Source organism: Urocitellus parryii, chromosome 3 (genome assembly GCF_045843805.1).
Source record: "Urocitellus parryii isolate mUroPar1 chromosome 3, mUroPar1.hap1, whole genome shotgun sequence".
NCBI classification, from domain to species: Eukaryota; Metazoa; Chordata; class Mammalia; order Rodentia; family Sciuridae; genus Urocitellus; species Urocitellus parryii.
In genome coordinates, this window is record NC_135533.1 from 202,620,452 (window position 1) to 202,642,571 (window position 22,120).

The 22,120-nt window shown below is 37.5% G+C and overlaps 1 protein-coding gene across 3 annotated transcripts in view; it reads right to left on the bottom strand.

The window, feature by feature from the left end:
- Smarcc1 (SWI/SNF related BAF chromatin remodeling complex subunit C1) overlaps positions 1–22,120 on the bottom strand; it is a 152,551-nt gene that overhangs the window by 125,619 nt on the left and 4,812 nt on the right. For all 3 annotated transcript variants that reach the window (XM_026389836.2, XM_026389835.2, XM_026389837.2), the window contains exons 2-3: positions 18,415–18,534; positions 7,834–7,919 (exon numbers count right to left, since the gene is read on the bottom strand). In XM_026389836.2, coding sequence (XP_026245621.1) covers positions 7,834–7,919; positions 18,415–18,534 — 206 coding nt within the window. The remainder of the gene's footprint in view (positions 1–7,833; positions 7,920–18,414; positions 18,535–22,120) is intronic.

The window sequence follows — 22,120 nt, forward strand, 5'->3', positions numbered from 1 at the left end:
TATTCAGGAAGCTAAAGCAAAAGGAACCACAAATTCAAGGCCAGCAACTGAGCAAGACCCTGTTTCAAACTAAAATAAAAAGGTCTAGGGATGTAGCTTAGAGGCATAAAGCCCCTTGAATCAATTCCCAGTACTACAAACACGCACACGCAAAGAATAAGGAAAATTTATCTACGTGTGTTTAAAATTCAATTGTTCAAATTCAACAGTGTCTTGTGTTCTTTTCAATCAAGGAAAGCATCTTGGATATTCTGGAACAGTTTGTAAGATACATGATATAAAGAGATGAGAGTTTCTTCAAATTTCTAACTGGCTACAGTAATATTCAAGAGTAGAGACTAGAGATTTAGCTCAGTTGGGAGAGTGCTTGTCTCACATGCACAAGGCCCTGGGTTCAATCCCCAACAACACACACACACACAAGAGTAGAAATTAATTATCCCATAATCTGTGATCATGTGAGAGCTACAAGTATTCCATGTGAGAGCTACAAGTATTCCAAACCTTTAAAGTACCTATAAGAGGTACACAGCAATGACATGAATGATCTATGTAAGGGCAAATTCAAGTGCCCATTCTTTTTTCCACAGAAAGTCCAAGAGGCATGCAATAGAAAGCCACAGCTATCAAGAATTAAAGATGCACAGAATGCTTGAACTGACACAACTGACAAATCAGAGTCACCCCTTTCCACTGTGATCCCATCATATGGGAATACTCACATAATTTTTCTAAACTCTATAGCTTTTCCACCATGATATCATCCTCTTAATGGGCTTGACACTAACATTCTAAAATCATCCCATGAGTCGCTTCTTCTATAAAACTATTCCTGTCTTCTTCTTTCATGTTCTTAAAAAATCCTGAGCATAGTGATATTACAGCCTCATAAGAGAACAATCTTGTTGGTAAGAGAACTCATTACATGTCTTGGGGACAAGAACCAGGTTCATTAAAAAATGTTCCCATGTAGCCCTAGTGGCTAGCAGAAAGTATGGCTATATAAGCAAACTACTAAATACATTAATATTTACTATGATTGAGAACTAATATATTACAACTTTATTATTGATGAGCTAGGACAAGACTGAAATGTATCCCAAAACAACTACAACTAAGAAAGTAAGAAAAGGATTTAAAAAGCGCATAAAAATAGATACTTTTAATATTCTTTTTTAATATTTATTTTTTAGTTTTCGGCAGACACAACATCTTTGTATGTGGTGCTGAGGATTGAACCTGGGCCGCACGCATGCCAGGTGAGCACACTACCTTTTGAGCCACATCCCCAGCCGGATACTTTTAATATTTACCATAGGTTTAAAAACAGATTTTGGGTTTGGTTGTAGCTCAGTGGTAGAGCACTTGCCTTGCACATGTGAGGCACTGGCTTTGATCCTCAACATCACATTAAAATAAACAAAATAAACATATTGTGTCCAGTTATAACTTTAAAAACTACTAATAAAAAATACAAAGGTATTGTGTCCATCTACAACTAAAAAAGAAAAAAAGAGAGGTTAAAAAATAGACTTAGGGGCTGGGGTTGGGGCTCAGTGGTGGCGTGCTCGCCTTGCATGCATGAGGCACTGGGTTCGATCCTCAGCACCACATAAAAATAAAGACAATAAAGTCCATCAACAATGGGAGGGAAATGGAGAGAAAAGGGAAATTGCATAGAAATGAAGGGAGACCCTCATTGCTATACAAAATTACATATAAGAGGTTGTGAGAGGAATGGGAAAATAAACAAAGAGAGAAATGAATTATAGTAGATGGGGTAGAAAGAGAAGATGTAAGGGAAGGGGAGGGGGGATAGTAGGGGATAGGAAAGGTAGCAGAATACAACAATTACTAATAGGGCATTATGTAAAATTGTGGATGTGTAACTGACGTGATTCTGCAATCTGCATTTGGGGTAAAAATTGGGAGTTCATAACCCACTTCAATCTAATGTATGAAATATGATATGTCAAGAGCTTTGTAATGTTGTCACCAAAAAAAAAAAAAAGTCCATCAACAACTAAATACAAGGGACCTCTATCTTTAACTTTACATTGATTTAATCTTGTACGCAGAACTTTACTTTTACTACTTGTTTAGTTTTGAATATCCCCTTTCCACAACTACTTCTAAGGAAAGGGTAGGTTAGATCCCAAGCAATTTCCTCTTACAGGGCAAATGATTATTACCCAACCAGGTGGGAAAATCCTATTTTAGCCGACAGCCTCCCACTGGTTCTTGGGGGGAGGGTGATATGTGAGTATCTCCCCTTCATAAAAAAAAAAAAAAAATGACACTCACAGGGTCTTGATAATAGAAGAACTATACCTAGAAGCCATCACTTATAGGATTACTTACACAGAACTTATTTATTTTCAAAGAAACTGTTTCCTTAGTAAAATATTAGAATAGGGTTGAGTGGAATTATCTCCATTAGAAATCTGAGAAATAATCTGAAAGCATTCATTAAAAAATTTAATATAGGACTGGATGAATTTATCTGTAGACAAAGATTAAAAACTAAATGAATCTGTTAATAGAAAAAAAATTTTTCTCTGCTTTTCCAATTGTTGGTAAGTTTCTCTTTTTTTTTTTTTTTTTAAGAATCTCAACTTGTGTTTTTTTTTTTTTTAAGAGAGGGGGGGGAGAGAGAGAGAGTTTTTAATATTTATTTATAAGTTCTCGGCGGACACAACATCTTTGTTGGTATGTGGTGCTGAAGATCGAACCCGGGCCGCACGCATGCCAGGCGAGCGCGCTACCGCTTGAGCCACATCCCCAGCCCCAGGTAAGTTTCTCTTTATAAAAGTATTCCAAGACTGGGGTTGTGGCTCAGTGATAGGACGCTTGCCTGGCATGGTGAGGCCCTGGGTTCGATCCTTAGCATCACATATAAATAAACAAAATTAAAAAAAAAAATCCATTTGCAACTTAAAGAAAAAAAGTATCCCAGTTAACAAGAAAATAACAAAGTAACACTCTTTAAGGATGAAAAATTTATAAAACATATCTATTCCAACTTTAAAAATTAAACATCCATGTGTTTCCATTACAAAGAGAAACAACCTAAAATTATATACCTCCTCATGTAGGAAAACCATACCATCTATGAAGTACTATTACAAAAAGAATTCAACTGAATGTAATCCTCTGGATATAACCCTCAGTTGACTAAAATTTAGAAGACCACTAAATTGATTTCCTGCAAAATCCCAAACATGAACAATCCTATAAGTTAACTTTAAGGTGTGTATGTATTTAAAAAAAAAAAAAAAAGGGAAGGAAAAGAACCAAAAGAAAGATGGCTGAAGATTTTTACAGACTTAAAGAATCTTGGCAACCAAACACAATGAATAGACTATAGACAGACTCAAATAAGATAAAAATCATCCTTGATAAAATTAGGGAAACTTGAACACTCTAATAATTTTTCAAAGATTATTGTTAATTTTACTTGTGGTGGTAACAATAGCATTATTATGCTTTTTAAAAATTTCTATTTCAGAAATAGTCAGCAAAATATTTTTTTAATTTTTATTAGTTATTGATGGGCCTTTATTTGCATTTATATGTGGTGCTTAGGTTTTTATAAATATATTTTTAGTTGTAGATGGATAGGATACCTTCATTTTATTTATTTTTATGTGGTGCTGAGGATCAAACCCAGTGCCTCACACATGCTAGGCAAGCATACTACCACTGAGCCACAACCCCATCCCTTAGCAAAATATTAATAGATGAAATTATATAAGCCAGGCGCTGTGGTACATGACTACAATTCCAACTACACAGGAGGCTAAGGCAACAGAATCCAAGTTTAGGGATAGTCTGGACAACTAAGACCCTGTCTCAAAATAAAAAAGAGATGGGCTGGCGATGTACCTCAGTGGTATAATACCCGTGGGTTCGATTCCAAGTATCAAAAAGAAGGAAAAAAAAAAAAAAGAAAGAAAGAAATTATGTAAAGATAAAAATGTATGGGGCTGGGGATGTGGCTCAAGCGGTAGCGCGCTTGCCTGGAATGCGTGCGGCCCGGATTCGATCCTCAGCACCACATACAAACAAAGATGTTGTGTCTGCCGAAAACTAAAAAATAAATATTAAAATTCTCTCTCTCTATAAAAAAAAAAAGATAAAAATGTATAATGGTAACTGATGATTCACTGTATTATTCTTTGTAAACAGGTTTTCCACAATAATTAATTAAAATGGTTTGCTAAATAATGATTTAATAATATAGACTTAAACTTTCCAGAATCATCGGTCTACTATCTAAGTAAAAGAAGCATTTAAAATACATGGGTATTAGGAAAATTTTAAATAAAGAAATCAGATCACGGGCTGGCTGGGGTTGTAGTTTATTGGTAGAGCACTTGCCTCACATGCATGAGACCCTGGGTTTGATCCTCAGCACCACATAAAAATAAATAAATATAAAAATATTGTGTCCATCTACAACTAAAAAAAAGAGAAAGAAATCAGATCAATGAAAGATTTTATTTTTAAATTACCAAGAATATTTAAGGCTGGATTTTTTATTTTTTATTTATTTTTTATTGGTTGTTCACAACATTACAAAGCTCTTGACATATCATATTTCATACATTAGATTGAAGTGGGTTATGAACTCCCAATTTTACCCCAAATGCAGATTGCAGAATCACGTCAGTTACACATCCACAATTTTACATAATGCCCTATTAGTAATTGTTGTATTCTGCTACCTTTCCTATCTCCTACTATCTCCCCTCCCCTTCCCTCCCATCTTCTCTCTCTACCCCATCTACTGTAATTCATTTCTCTCCTTGTTATTTTCCCATTCCCCTCACAACCTCTTATATGTAATTTTGTATAGCAATGAGGATCTCCCTTCATTTCCATGCAATTTCCCTTTTCTCTCCCTTTCCCTCCCATCTCATCTCTCTGTTTAATGTTAATCTTTTCCTCCTGCTCTTCCTCCCTGTTCTGTTCTTAGTTGCTCTCATTATATCAAAGAAGACATTTGGTATTTGTTTTTTAGGGATTGGCTAGCTTCACTAAGCATAATCTGCTCTAGTGCCATCCATTTCCCTACAAATTCCATGATTTTGTCATTTTTTGGTGCTACGTAATATTCCATGGTATATAAATGCCACATTTTTTTTATCCATTCATCTATTGAAGGGCATCTGGGTTGGTTCCACAGTCTAGCTATTGTGAATTGTGCTGCTATGAACATCGATGTAGAAGGCTGGATTTTTAATGTAGCTCAGTGGTAGAGTACTTGCCTTACATATGCAAGGCCCTGGATTCCATCTCCAGCACCTCGCCACCCTAAAAAATAAATCTTAAAAAACAAAAAGAATATTTATTTATTTATGTATTTATTTTTAGTTGAGCCACAGCTCCAGCCCCCATAAAGAATATTTAAGTAAGTTGTTTTCCTTTTAGAATATGAAAAGATGGTGGAGCTTGCCCATAGAAATGCAAATGAAGGGTATAATTACAAAATATTTTTAAACTATCTCAGGCAAAGATCAAAACATAAGCAAATATAAAATACCAACAAATACTCTAGTGGCTAGTAAAAGGGGATAGGGCACACCATCAATACACTTTTATACCTATAAATTAGTACTATTAGAACATGATTTGGTGACGATTGTGTCCCCAAAGCTCATGTATGAGAAACAATCCTAGTGCAACACTAATGGGAGATGGGACCTGATGAGAAGTGATTAAAGTCCTTATCTCAGGAGAGGGTTAGTTGTCTTGAATAGACTTGGGAAAGGGGTACAGAAGTAAACTTAGTATGTCACACTCCAAAAGGGCCGTCAACTGCACAGAGATAATTAGAGCCTGGAAATGGTATCTGTATAAGGAAAGAAAGGGGTCTACTATAAGTTGAAAAAATTATATTCAGTTACATGTGTGAATACTGGAATAAAAAAACAGGTTTGGATCTTTATTACATTATTTAAAAATCTTTAAAAGCTAGATGATCACAGAAGACAGGTTTTTAAAAATATATTTTTAGTTGTAGATGGACAGGATACCTTCATTTTATTTATTTTTATGTGGTGCTGAGGATTAAACCCAGTGCCTCACACATGCTAGGCAAGCACTCTACCACTGAGCTACAACCACAGCCCACAGGAGGTAGTTTTTTAAATATGATAGTACAATAGATAAGTCTTCTCAACTTAAAAGACAGACACCAAAGCAAGGCTTGATAGTGCACACCTGTAATCCCAGTTACTCAGGGGGCTGATGCAGAAAGATTTCAAGGTGGAGGTCAGAATGTGCAAGACCTTGTCTCAAAATGAAATTTTTAAACAGAGCTGGAAATGTAACTTAGCCTTAGAGTGCTTACTTAGCCCCGTGTTCAATCCTCAGTATTGCCAAAAAAGGGGGGGAGGGTATATTTAGGTACTTCAAATCTTAAATCAATCTGCAGTCTCTTTACAAATGTGCCAGTAATTACCAGGTAGTCCAACTGATGATCATATACATAAACTTCAGTTAGGCAAAAATGCCCTTGAGCTATGGAATAACAATAGCTATGGATAACAGTACAGGAGAACAGCTGTGTGGGGGAAGTGTCCAAAGTCAGTAAGAAGCTTTGTTTGAAGAAGGCAGCTAAAAACCCTGGCACCCAGTTAGCACATATAGCTAAACCCAAGGCCACCAGAAGTCATTAAAACTGGGCTGGGGATGTAACTTAGTGGCAGCTATGCTAACTACTAGCTCTGAATATAATGTACCTTAGAAGTTCATAACACACACTAAAACATTTACAGTGAGTGTACCTTCTAATTTGCTAATAATGTACACCTATTTGTTATCTATATTCAATTATGTATAAGAAGTAACTTAGAGGGACTGGGATTGTGGCTCAGAGGTAGAGTGCTCCCTAGTACATGCGGGGCCCTGGGTTCCATCCTCGGTACCACATAAAACTAAATGAATGGAATAAAGGTATTGTGTCCAACTACAATTAAAAAAATAAATATTAAAAAAAAAGAAACAACTTATAAAGACCTTACATGATCATGGATAGGCAGAATTAATATTATTAAAATAGCTATTCTGCTGGGTGCTGTGGTGCGTGACTGTAATCCCAGTGGCTTGGGAGGCTGAGATAGGAGTATTGTGAGTTCAGCCAGCCTGAGCAATAGGGAGGTGCTAAGCAATTCAATGAGACCCTGTCTCCAAATAAAATCCAAACAGGGCTGGGGATATGGCTTAGTGGTTGAATACCCCTGAGTTCAATCCCCTGTACCAAAAAAAAAAAAAAAAAAAAAAGGTCATACTACAGAAAGCAATAAACAGATTCAATGCAATTCCCATCAAAATACCAAAGAAAAGATGAGGGGTCTCATGAATATCAAAGGGAGATCAGTAGAGTTGAGGAAAAGGAGAGAAGGAAGAGAAGGAAAGCAAAAATACTGGGGAATGATACTGGCCAAATTATATTCTTATATTATGAGCACTTACGAATATGTAACAACAAATCCCAACATCATGTCCAACTACAATGAAAAAATGGGGGGGGGGGGAGTAGTAACTTAGGCCTGGGTATATGGCCTGGTGGTAGACTGCCTAGCAAGTATAAAACTCTGAGTTGATCCCTAACCACACACACACAAAAATTTTTTTTTGCCTAATAAATGCTATAGTTGTTTGGTATTTTCTAGGATTCAGGAAAAAAATAAGGCTCTTGATAAGACACAACTTGCTTTTACACTTAATCATAATGTTTATAGAATTCTCTAGCACCAATCAAAAGAACAGAATGAAACATTAATTTAAATATCACATCAAGCCATACAAATAAATACAAAAACTTACCATCCCTGTTCGTTTTTATACTTGTAAGCAGCCCCGAGAATATGACACAAGGTGCCTCCAGCTTTGAAATCCATGAAACATTTTGCCTAAAAATGATACAAATTACATTACAAATAAAGATTCTGACAAAATTACTCATGTCTGGATTCTAAGTTTTAGAAACTCAAAGATATAAATGACTGTTAGTTTAATAAACCTCCTTAAATGCTTTCTTGAACAAACTGATTTATAACATTTTTCTGAAAGTAAACTTAAAAAGATTACTTTTTAAATATATTAACATTTCTCTTTGAATAGAGTTGTGAAAGCAAGAGTTAAAATACACACACACACACACACACACACACACACACGCATTAGCATGCATGAGGCCCTGTGTTTGATCACCAGTAAAGCCCCCTCCCGCCAAAAAAAACATAAAGTGTTTCAAAAGGAAATATGATTGTACTAAAGGAAAAAAATAATTAACTAGATACTGCAGTGTTAAATTTTGAATTTATATTTTTTAAATTTATAAAATTCAGTTAGACAAAACTCAACAGTAATTTTCCTGTATAAGAAATATTAGTATATCAATAAATTTTTCTTCATTTAGAATTTATTTTGTTTGACAATAGTACGAATTGAACCCAGGGCCCTGTGCATGCTAAGCAAGTATTCTACCACTGAGCTCTCTCCCTAGTCCCTCAATTATATTATTTTATCAACCACTAAAACATAGCAGAGGGGGGCTGGGGATGTGGCTCAAGCGGTAGCGCGCTCGCCTGGCATGCGTGCAGCCCGGGTTCGATCCTCAGCACCACATACCAACAAAGCTGGTATGTCCGTCGGAAACTAAAAAATAAATATTAAAAAATTCTGTCTCTCTCTCTCTCTCTTTTAAAAAAAAAAAACAAAAAAACATAGCAGAGGGCTGAGGATGCAGCTCAGTGGTAAAAGTAAACCTGGGTTGTTTGAATAATACATACATGGAAGGCCCTGAGTTCTATCAAAAGGAGGGAAGAGGAGAGAACAGGGGAAAGAAAGGGAGGAAAAAAAAAAAAGAAAAGCAAAACAGTGTAACTTTCATTAAACTATATTTAAGTTCATAGTCAAAACCAGTAAAACTATTTTAACGGGATGGGGAAGTAACACAGTGCCAGAGCAATTGTATAGCATGCGTGAGGCCTTGGGTTCAATTCCTACAGCCACCACAACAAAGAGAGAAAAGAGAAATTGAGATTTGCAGGGGCTGGGGATGTGGCTCAAGCGGTAGCGCGCTGGCCTGGCATGCGTGCGGCCTGGGTTCGATCCTCAGCACCACATACAAACAAAGATGTTGTGTCCGCCGAAAACTAAAATAAATAAATAAATAAAGAGATTTGCATATTATGGAACATAAAAATACAGCTCAAATCTTGAATTCTATATAAGTAAAAACTTAATATAAACTGAGCATCAAATAGGCTAAATAAGATGAAAGTTTGGGCTGGGGATGTGGCTCAAGCGGTAGCACGCTTGCCTGGCATGCGTGCGGCCTAAGTTCATGTTTTTTTTTTTTCTTTCTCTGAAAACTATCACAAAAAAAAAATAATTTCAGAAGAACATTAAGAAGAGAGACAACAAGCAGGGTCAGAAGGAGGAAGGAGAGCTAGGGTTGTAGCTCAGTGGTAGAGCACTTGCCTAACATGTGTGAGGCACGGGGTTCAATCCTCAGTACTACATAAAAATAAATAAATTAAAGGTCCAACAACAACTAAAAAAAAAAAAAGAAAGAAAGAAAGAAAAAGAGAGGAGGAAGGAATGCCAGAGTTACTGTTTAATGAGTACAGAATTTCAGTTTGGGCAAACAAAGTTCAAGCTCAGTCTCTGCATCTTAGTGAGACCCTGTCTCAAAATAAAACATTAAAATATAAAAAAGGGGCTGGGATGGAGATGTAGCTCAGTGGTAAAAATAAACCTGGGTTGTTACATCTGTAGTACCACACACACAGAAAATTCTAGAGCTGGATAGTGGTGATAGTGATTGTATGATGATATAAATGTACTTAATACCAATGAATTACTAAGGGAAGAATTAGGGGTGTGGCTCAGTGGTAGAGTTCTTGCCTAGCATACTCAAGGTGTGAGTTCAATCCCCACCACTGTAAAAAATATAAATGGGGCTGGGGATGTGGCTCAAGCGGTAGCGCGCTCGCCTGGCATGCGTGCGGCCCGGGTTCGATCCTCAGCACCACATACCAACAAAGATGTTGTGTCCGCAGAGAACTAAAAAATAAATATTAAAAATTCTCTCTCTCTCTCTCTCTCTCTCCTCTCTCTCTCTCTCTTTTAAAAAAAAATATATAAATGAATATTAAAATAGATTTTATGTTGTATTTTACTACAATGAAAAATAAATAAAGTTGTTTTTTGGTTTTTTTGTACTGAGGATTGAACCCACGGTCATTCTACTGCTGAGCTACATCCTAACCCCTTTTATATTTTAAGACGGTTTCTGATTAGTTTCTTAGGGCCTAGCTAAACTGCTGAAGCTGGCCTTAAACTTGTGATACTCCTGCCTCAGGCTCCCAAATCGCTGGGATTACAGGAGTGCACCAAATGCCCGGCAATGATACTTTTTAAAATAAAAAAATGTTAACAATTATGAAGATGAACTCCTCCAAATAAGATGATAAATAAACTCTCCAAGTTTGCCTGGATATCCTGTCATTTTTAGATACATGGGTTTTTGAGTTCCTACATTTTGCCCAACACTATCCCAAGAGCTGCATTATAGATTCCTAATCAAATATTAGTGTGCAATTCTTATCCTCTGACAACTTGTTATTTAGCTGGGAAAATACACAAGTATTTAAGAGGGAAACCCATGAATATGTCAAAGGTACTTGTTTCACTAATAAAGTACAAAAAAAATTACAGCAATAGGTCTACTACAAGAGAATGAGACTCATTTCAACAAAAGTCTTCTCTGAATACCTAGATGGGCTTAAATATCCTCTTTAAACCATACATGCATATCACTATTGTATCACTGAAACAACTGATTCATCTGAATTATGAACAAGAATAAAATGTTATCTTTTTTTTTTTTAAAGAGGAGAGAGAGAGAGAGAGAGAGAGAGAGAGAGAGACAGAGAGACAGAGACAGAGAGAGAGAGAATTTTTAATATTTATTTTTTAGTTCTCGGCGGACACAACATTCTTGTTGGTATGTGGTGCTGAGGATCGAACCTGGGACGCACGCATGCCAGGCGAGCGCGCTACTGCTTGAGCCACATCCCCAGCCCTGTTATCTTTTTTTTTTAATGAGGGAATTAATGAATTCCAAAGAGATTTTAAAATTAAATGAATAAAATCCAAAGGGATTTTAACAGTGAGTTACATTGAAACATGTCTTCCTAAATTACTTCAGGCCTCCCTACATTGCAGAGGCTGGCTCAAACTTGTGATCCTCCTGCTTCAACCTCCTAAATTTACTGGGATTACAGACATGGCCCAGCTACGTCTGTTTTCTTAAGTGGCTTCAATATAATTGAATTTTTGAGAAAATTCTTATAGTACCTACATCTTCAGGCACTCTGCTAAATATTACAGATTTGAATAAGACACTGTTGGAGGCCCTAAGCAATTTAGGGAGACCCTGTCTAAAAAACAAATACAGTACAACCAGAGAAATGAAAAGTTGTGCTCCATTTTCGTACAAGGAATCGAAATGCATTCTACTATCATGTATAACTAAGTAGATCAAATAAAAAAAATAAATTAAATTAAAAACAAATAAAGCTGGGCACAGCTGTAATCCCAGTGGCTCGAGAGGCTCAAGAGTTCAAAGACAGCCTCATCAACTGCAGGGCTCTAAGCAACTGAAACCTCTTCTCTAAATAAAATACAAAATAGGGCTGGGAATGTGGCTAAGTGGTTGAGTGCCCCTAAGTTCAACCCCTGGTACCTCCCAAAAAATTAAAAAATAAATACAGGGCTGGGGTTATATAGCTCAGTGGTAGAGTGCTTGCCTATCATGTGAGGTGCTGGGTTTGATTCAACACCACAAATAAATAAAAGTCTACTGACAATTAAAAAAAGTTTTTAACATAAATAAATAAATACATAAAAAATTCACAAATTATTTTTTTCCACTTTGAATTCTTTTATTATTTTTTTTACTTATGACAGTGGAATGCATTACAATTCATATTACGTATATAGAGCACAAATTTTTCATATCTCTGGTTGTATACAAAGTATATTCACATCAATTCATGTCTTCATACATGTATTTTGGATAATTATGTCCATCACACTCCACCATAACTTCTAATCCCATGCCCCCTCCTTTCCCCTCCCTACCCTTCTGCCTTATCTAGAGTTCATCTACTCTTCCCATGTTCCCTCTCCCTACCCCACTATGAATCAGCCTCCTTAAATAAGAAAAAATATTCGGCATTAGGTGTTTTGGGATTGGCTACCTGCAAATGCCATGTTTTTATTCTCTTTTATTGCTGAGTAATATTCCACTGTGTATATATGCAATTTTTTTAATTTTTTAATATTTATTTTTTTTAGTTTTTGGCGGACACAACATCTTTGTTTGTATGTGGAGCTGAGGATCGAACCTGGGCGGCAAGCATGCCAGGCGTGTGCGCTACCGCTTGAGCCGCATCCCCAGCCCCCAACTTTTTTTTTTAATCCATTCATCTACTGAAAGGCATCTAGGTTGGTTCCACAGTTTAGCTATTGTAAATTGTGCTGCCATAAATATGGATGTGGCTATGTCCCTGTAGTATGTTGTTTTTAAGTCCTTTGGGTATAGACTGAGGAGAGGCATAGCCGGGTCAAATGGTGGGTTCCACTCCCAATTTTCTAACAAATCTCCATACTGCTTTCCATATTGGCCACACCAATTTGCAGTCCCACCAACAGTGTATGAGTGTACCTTTTTCCCCACATCCTCACCAACACTTATTGTTATTTGTATTCATAATAGCTGCTATTCTGACTGTAGTGAGATAAAATCTTAGAATAGTTACATCTTGGGAGCAAATTTTTACCCTTTTACCCTTCACACATCAGATAGACTACTAATCTCTAGGGCATATAAAGAACTCAAAAAGCTAAACACCAAAAAAACAAATAACCCAATCGATAAAGGGCCAAGGACCTGAACAGACACTTCTCAGAAGATGATATACAATCAATCAACAAATATATGAAAAAAAAATGTTCATCATTGCTAGCAATAAGAGAAATGCACATCAAAAATTTAAAAATTATTAAAAAGGACTGGGGATATTAGTTTAGTGGTAAAATGCCTCTGAATTCAATCCCCAGTACCAAAACAAAACCTAAGATCCATGCTACTGAGAAATATATATTGAATGGAATAGAACAAGACACCTATATACAATTTATAGTAGGGGCTGGGGATGTGGCTCAAGCGGTAGCGCGCTCGCCTGGCATGCGTGCGGCCCGGGTTCAATCCTCAGCACCACATACCACAAAGATGTTGTGTCCGCTGAGAACTAGAAAATAAATATTAAAAATTCTCTCTCTCTCTCTCCTCTCTCACTCTCTCTTTAAAAAAAAAAAAAAACAATTTATAGTCAATTCCTCCACAGATACTAAATCTGAAAAATTACATCATTTCCATTTATATGCGTAAGACTGACAAAAATTCTACAAATGACAGAAGTGTTTCTGATTCCAGCCATATGACAGATTAAATAACAATAAAACCTCACCACTACAAACAACTAGAAATGTTGGATATATGGCAAGTGACTTTCCATCAACTTTCTTTGAGGGCTGAGCAATACTGGGGATCAAGTCCAGGGCCTTACACATGTTAGGCAAGCATGTTACCACTGAATCACATCTCTAGTCCAGATATTTTAAATGAGCAGCTAAAAAAACTAGAAATAAAGCAAATCTGTAGGGGCAAAAAACAAAGAGGAGGGAAAAAAACAAAACAATTCAAAGTCAAAATAGTGATCTTATGTGGTAAAAAAATATGATCCTGTTCCATTTTACTTTTTAAAATTTCAAGTTGGGATGATGCTAAATAGCCCAGGCTGGGCTGAACTTGGGATCCTCCTGAAATTACTCCAGTGCATTACCATGCCTAGCCTTCACCCTTGATTTCCTAAAGGTGAGGATTTTACTGTCTGTGCCAAGACAAGAAATGAGAACTTAGACCAAAACAAGGGAGAGCGTTGGAACTAATACAATTGCCTGCCACATGTATATAAATCCAAGAGTTTCAATAAGTGGAACCATTAGGGAAAAGATAGGCAATAAAAAATAAATCTGCCTTGCCAATAACAAAGGAGGAAAAGAGTTTCCATCTCAAGATAATTTTTTTTAAACTTAACATTAATCATTTAGCCTGGGAACGACATTCCTAAGAGTAAAGGTCCTCTGAAGTACCTTAAGGAACTAACTACCTAGCCCAGTACAGTGGACACACACCATGTGCTGAATATTGGGGAGGGTAACTGCTTGAGCCCAGGCAAAAATTGAGGCCAGCCTGGGCAACACAGACCTCATTTCATCTGCCACGCGACCAGCGGAGCTTCATAAAAGCAAGTTCGATGCCTAAGAAATTGCTAGTGAGTTTTAATTAAAGAGACAGACTCTCATTACCTTTATTCCCAGCTCCGAGACGGCTTCTCCTAGCTCCCACCTCCAGCAACCTAATGCTGGTGGCGAGGTGTACAGAAGAGGCTAGCGAGAGAGGGAGCGAATGCCAGGGAGTGAGCTTTTATCAGGGAACAAAAAATTCAAGGGAAAATCCCATCCAATGAAGGTTAAGGGAGGCAGCATCCCAAGGTCAGGACCAGCGACTGAGTCTTCAGGTCAGTGGCCAGGCACGCCGCCTCTGCACAGACAAGCCCTCGTACCTGGGAAAGGGTGAGGAAGGCTCTGAAACCTCTGTGTCTAAGCACCTCTCATCCAGCCAGGGAGCTAACTCAAATCACGTGCGAGGAGGGTGACCTCCCATAATTTCAAAGAAAATAAACAAATAAAAATAACTGAAGTAAGAACTAGCTCTCAACCAAGATTACCAAATTTCGAAGAACCAGAAACAAAATATTAAGTGATTATAAAGAGATAAAACATACAATAAGATTAGAACCACCAGGCATGATGGTGCATGCCTGTAATCCCAGCAGCTTGGGAGGTTAAGGCAGGAGGAATTCAAGTTCAAGGCCAGCCTCAGTAATTTATTGAGGTCCTAAGCAACTTACTGAAACCCTGTCTGAAAATAAAAAATAAAAAGGGCTGAGATATGGCATTGTAGTTAAGCACCCCTAGGTTCAATTCCTGGCACAAAAAAAAAAAAGAAAAAAAAGGTTGGATATAAAATACAAAATATTCAGGTAATAGGAAAAAAATGCTTATTAAAATTAGTAAAGTAGGGGCTGGGGATGTGGCTCAAGCAGTAGCGCACTCGCCTGGCATGCGTGCTGCCCGGGTTCGATCCTCAGCACCACATACAAAGAAAGATGTTGTGTCTGCCAAAAACTAAAAAATAAATATTAAAAATTCTCATTCTCTCGCTCTCTCACCTCTCTCTTTAAAAAAAAAAAAAAAAAGAGTCAAGGTGTTGCTATGTTGCCTTGGCTGGCCCCAAATTCCTGGGCTCAAAGGATTTTCCTGATTCAGCCTAAGTAATGGGAACTACAGGTATATACCAGCATAGTAGCTTACAATTTTTTTTCTTTTTTTGATACCAGGGATTGAAAGGGGCACTCAACCACTAAGCCACTTCCGCAGCCCTATTTTCTATTTTATTTAGGGGCAGGGTCTCACTGAGTTGCTTAGTGTCTTGCTTTTGCTGAGGCTGGCTTTGAACTCGCAATCCTCCTGTCTCAGCCTCTCAGCGGCTGGAATTATAGGCATGCAACACCATACCCAGGAAAACCACCCCCCTTTAAAAAATATTTTTAGTTGTAGATGGACACAATAACTTTATTTTATTCATTTATTTTTTTATGTGGTGCTGAGGATCAAACTCAGTGCCTCACACGCACTAGGCAAGCACTCTACCACTGAACCACAATCCCAGCAACCAGTCCCTTTTATATTTTATTTTGAGACAGGTTTCACTAATTGCTTAGGGCCTTGCTAAATTGTTGAGACTGGCCTCAAACTTGCAATCTTCCTGATTCAGCCTCCCAAGGTGCTTCATTCAGGAAGATTTTAAACACTATTTTGAGAGGAAAAAAAGTACATCCGGTCCCACTGGCACTAAGCCATGCATTATTTTTAATTATGGCTTATGCCTAAAAATATTTTTTCTAGTCTCCAAAGTCTGGAAATAAATGGTTTGTTTCCCAGGAGTTATTTAATCACTAGCCAGGGCTAGTGGTTCATACCTGTAATCTCAACAACTGGGGAAGCTGAGGTGTAGCTCAGAGGTAGAGAGCGTCTCTAGCATATGTGAAGTCCTGGGTTTGATCCCCAGTACCACAAAAAGAAAAAATTTCAAAAATAATATAAAAAACAGGGAAATAAATAGTAATGCCAGATTTTTCTCTCTACAAAAGCAACAAAACTCACAAATCTTAAAAGGAAATAAAGTATAATCCACTACTTGTCACCAGCTCAAACTATCAAAGTATCAGTTGCGCAAGGCCTGTTGGTGCATGACTATGATCTGAGACAACTGGGAGGCTAGGGCAGGAGAATGCCAAGTTTGAGGCCAGCATGGGCAACTCAGTAAGATCCTGTCTCAAAATAAGGTTTAGAAAAGGGCTCAATAGCCGAGTGCAGTGGCGCAAGCCTATGATCCTAGCAGCTCGGGAGGTTGAGGAAGGAGGATCAAGAGTTCAAAGCTGGCCTCAGCAAAATGTGGCCCTAGGCAACTCAGTGAGACCCTGTCTCTAAATAAAATATAGGGCAGGGATGTGGCTTAGTGGTTAAATGTCCCTGAGTCCAATCCCTGGTACCCCCCGCAAAAAAACGGGGGGCTCAATCATAAGAGTATGGGCTGAGCTGTGGCTCAATGGTTGAGCACTTGACTGGTATGTGTGAGGCACTGGGTTTGAATCTCAGCACCACATATACATAAAGGTTCATAGACAGCTAAAAAAAAAATATGTATATATGAAAAAAATAGTAAAAGTACTTGTTTAGCTGAGAGATCCTGGGTTTAAAACCCAATGTAGGGCTGGGGATGTGGCTCAAGCGGTAGCACGCTCACCTGGCAAGCGTGCAGCCTGGGTTCGATCCTCAGCACCACATACAAACAAAGATGTTGTGTCCGCCAATAACTAAAAAATAAATATTAAAAAAAAAATTCTCTCTCTCTCTCTCTCTCTCTCTCAGAAAATAAATAAATAAATAAAATAAAACCCAATGTAAGGGGGCAGTGTGCGGGAAAGAGTTAAGTACAAGAAAAAAATTTAAAATGAACCAATTTTAAGAACAAAAGAATTGTATTCTCACAAATCAGAAGGTTTCCCACTGACAATATATAAAAATTCCACAAAATAGCGTGGCAAGGTAGCATACACCTGTAATCCCAGCTACTTAGGAAGCGGAAGCAGCAGGACCCCTTGAAAGCAGGAGTTCAAGACCAGCCTGGGCAACACAGCATGACCCCATCTCTTAAATTAAAAAACCCAAGCCAGGGGACAGGGATTGTGGCTCAGCGGTAGAGTGCTCACCTAGCACATGGGAGGCCCTGGGTTCAATCCTCAGCACCACATAAAAATAAAATAAAGGTATTGACAACTACAACTAAAAATTAAATATTAAAAAAAAACCCAAGGCAGGTGCAGTGGTGCATGCCTATAATCCCAGTGAGGATCGCAAGTTCAAAGCTAGCCTCAGCAACTGCAAGGTACTAAGCAACTCAGTGAGACTCTGTCTCTAAATAAAAATATAAAATAGGGGCTGGTAGAGTGCTCGCCTAGCACGAGCGAGGCCCTGGGTTCGATCCTCAGCACCACATAAAAGTAAATAAATTAAATAACGGTATTGGGTGCAACTACAACTAAAAAATAAATATTTTTTATAAATAAATAAATAAATAAATAAATATGCATGCAAAATAGGGCTGGGGAAGTGGCTTAATAGTCATGTGACCCTGAGTTCAATCCCCAGTACAAAACAAAACAAAAACACAAAATAGGACCCTAGCGATAAGAATTCAATCAGGAAAACGAATGGTCTAAATGGTATAGCAGAGACATCAGGAAACTATAACTGTAAATTATTAAGTTAAGCCTTTTTAATGATTGTTGCAGTGTTTAATGCAAATGTTAAATCACCCCTAAAAAAGAAGCTTCCAATAGTTGAAAAGTAGAAATACACTACAGCTGAAATGGAAATGAGTTCTGGGCTACAACCAAGGATATGGAAACCAAAGATGCCACCAGGATAGGTGTGGTGAACCCTATAATACCAGCTACAGAAGGCTGAGGCAGGAGGATCACAAGTTCAAGACTAGTCTAGTCAACTTAGCAAGACCCTGTCTCAAAAGAAAAAGTGCTAGGGATGTATATCATTTGTAGAGCACCCTGGTTTCAATTTTAATACTCCATACTGCAAAAAATTAAAACTAAAGATTATACCATAGTAAGCTGAAATACTTACAGGGAGTTTGGTGAAAGCCGGATTAGTGACATGCTTCCCAAAGGCATCTTCCTGGAACTGGAGAAGCTGTACCACAAGTCCAGACAGAGTTTTATTGGTAGGAGCATCTGCATGAACATACTGCAAGGAAAAGAAAGAGATTAAAGAACTGGTACATTTCATGAAAAAATAAAGTCAATCACTCTCTAATACCTCCAAAAGCACTGGTATTGTGGCAAATTTAATATGTGAGACATGCTCTCTACTTTAAAGAGACTTAAAAAACACACATCTGTTTGTACTTAAAATAAAACTGGCCTGGGCGTGGTGTCACACACCTGTAATCCCAGTGGCTCAGGAGGTTGAGGCAAGAGGCTCCATAGTTCAAGCCAGCCTCAGCAATGGTAAGGTGCTAAGCAACTTGGTGAGATCCTGTCTCTAAATAAAATACAAAATAGGGCTGGGGATATGGTTCAATGGTTGAGTGCCCCAGAGTCCAATCCCTGGTACCCGATAGATAGATAGATAGATAGATAGATAGATAGATAGAAAGAAAGAAAGAAAGAAAGAAAGAAAGAAAGAAAGAAAGAAAGAAAGAAAGAAAGAAAGAAAGAAAGAACGAACGAACGAACTGGAAAAATCAGGTGTGGTGGTACATGCCTATAATCCCAGCAACTTGGGAGGTTGAGGCAGGAAGATCAAAACTTTGAGACCAGACTCAGCATTTCAACGAGGCTCTAAGCAAATTATAGAGACCCTGTCTCAAAATTACAAAAATGGAACAAAAAAAAGAACAGGAGATGTTGCACAGTGGTTAAGTGCCCCTAGGTTAAATTCCTGGTACCAAAAAGAGAGAGAGAGAGAGAGAGAGAGAGAGAGAGAGAGAGAGAGAGGGAGGGAGGGAGAGATGGTGGTGGTATAACACTTAACTACTACTTATACTACCAAAAAAATAAAATAAAATAAAAAGGGCTGAGAATATAGCTAAATGCTAGACTGAGTTCACCCCCAATACTGGAAGGGGGAGAGGGACAAGAAAAGAAGAAAAAGTTGAAAACCTTCATTTGCTTTTTGGTGGTACTGAAAATTGAATCTAGAGCCCTGCACATGCTAGGCGAGCACTCCACCATTAGCCACTTCCCAGACTCTTTTATTTTGAGACAAGGTCTTGCAAAATTTTCTAGGCTGGTCTCAAATCTGTGAAACTTCCTCCTCAGCCTCTCCAATAGCTAGGATGACAGACAGGCTTGTGTCTTCAGCTAATACCTTCTTTTAAATACACGGTATACCTTTTCATTTGTTTTCTATTTTGAGTCAGGGTCTTGCTAAGTTACTTAGGGTCTCATTAATTTGCTGAGGCTGGCTTTGAACTTGTGATCCTCTTGCCTCAGCCTCCCAAGTCACTGGAATTACAGATATGCACCATCACGCCTAGATAAAACCTACAATTTTGAGCAGGAAAAAGAGCTATGTTTCTTGACATATCATATTTCATACATTTGATTCAAGTGGGTTATGAACTCCCATTTTTACCCCATATACAGATTGTCAAGAACTATGTAATGTTTTGAACAACCAATAATAAAAATTAAAAAAAAAAAAAGAGCTATGTTTCCACTTTGGTTTCACAAAAGATAAGGAACAACTTAATTTTTCTTTCTAGTAATAAACCTCTTTTCAAATACCATCCAACATCTCAAGGTTAATGTGGTATATTTCTGTTGTTAAAAAATAACTTTTTCACCAGGCACCCGTAATCTCAGTGGCTCAGGAGGCTGAGGCAGAAGCATCTTCAAAGCCAGCCTCAGAAACTTAGTGAGGCCCTAAGCAACTTAGAAAGACCTTGTCTCTAAATAAAATATAAAAAAGGGTTGGGGATGTGGCTCAGTGGTTAAGCACCTCTAGGTTCAATCCCCAGTATCAAAAAATTAATAAATAACTTTTTTCTTTTTAGTGCTAGAAATTTACCATCTTATATAAATATTTTTAACTGATCTATTACAAAATACCATCAGCCGCAGAGTCTACAATTACTGGGCATTGAGCTGCAAGTTTTCAATTTGTGCTACAGTCAAAGACATAGAATAATATAAAAGGGCAATCTTTTTAGTATACTCTTAAATTTTTTATTTGTTGAGATGTGTTAGTTTTCCACTATAAATGAAATAGCTAGCATGACAATTATCTCTGGAAAGCTGGCATTTTCTTAAAATGCTTTATTTTATGTCAAGTATTTTAGACCTTGGTTCAGCAGAATCCAGTCAACTGCCTGTTTTCTGGGTCTACAAGCTAAGAATGATTTTTACATTTTTAGATGGTTTGAGGGAAAAAAATTTAAATACCATTTCTTAAACACTGAGCCACAACCCCAGTCCTTTTTAATTTTAATTAACTAATTTATTTGTTTGTTTGTTTTTGGTACCAGGGTTTGAACTCAGGGGCACTCAAGCACTGAGAAACATCTCCAGCCCTATTCTGTATTTTATTTAGAGACAGGATCTTACAGTTGCTTAGCACCTTGCTTTTACTGAGGCTGGCTTTGAACTCTCGATCCTTCTGCCTCAGCCTCCTGAGCTGCTGGGATTACAGGCATGCGTCACCACATCCAACCCTGTTTTATATTTTATTTAGAGATAAGGTCTCCCTGAGTTGCTTAGGACCACTTTGAACTTGTGATCCTACTGCCTCAGCCACCAGAGCTGCTAGAATTACAGCATTAGCCATCACATCTGGCTAAACACCATTTCTTGACATATGAAAAATACACTGAAATTTCAATTTCCCTAAGTTTTACTAAAACACAACACATTCATTTACATATGATCAATTTCTGTTTTCACGAAACAGCAAAGTAGCTGCAAGTGAAACACGATGGTGAACAAAGCCTTAAGTAGCTGTTATCTGGCCTTTTTTTAATATTTATTTTTTAGTTGTAGTTGGACGCATACCTTTATTTATTTATTTAAATATTTATTTTTTAGTTTTAGGTGGACACAATATCTTTAGTTTTATGTGATGCTGAGGATCAAAATCAGTGCCTCACACATGCTAGGCGAGCGCTCTACCACTTGAGCCACAACCCCAGCCCCTATTTATTTATTTTTATGTGGGTGCTGAGGATCAAACCCAGGGCCTCACACATGCTGGGCAAGCACTCTACCTCTGAGTCACAACCCCAGCCCTGTTATCTGGCCTTTTATGGAAAAATTTTGCCTGTCCCTTTTCTAAACCATTCATTTTTATCATTATAAAAAGCTTCTTTTAGCAGGGTATGATACAGCACACCTATAATCCCAGTGACTTGGTAGGCTAAGACAGAAAGATCGCTTACAAGTTTCAGCAACTTAGGAAGATCCTGTCTGAAAGTAAAAAATAAAAAAAAAAAAGTGGTGAAGCACCCCTGGATTTAATGCCCAGTACCAAAACAAAAACAACAACAAACAAACAAAAACCCTAACTTCCTTCAACATTACTTAAAAGGTGTGTTCTGTACAAATTTATTTCTTTATAGTCACAAAGTGATGCATGTATATCAAAGAGGAACTAAAACTGTAGAAACAAGTTTCACATCATTAATTAGACATAGATGATGTTAACTGTTAGTCTATAACTATGGTTCTCAAATTTCAGCATGGAACAGAATCTCCTATTATCAGCTCCATGCCCAGAATTTTTTTTTTAATTTTTATTGTTGGTTGTTCAAAACATTACAGAGTTCTTGACATAT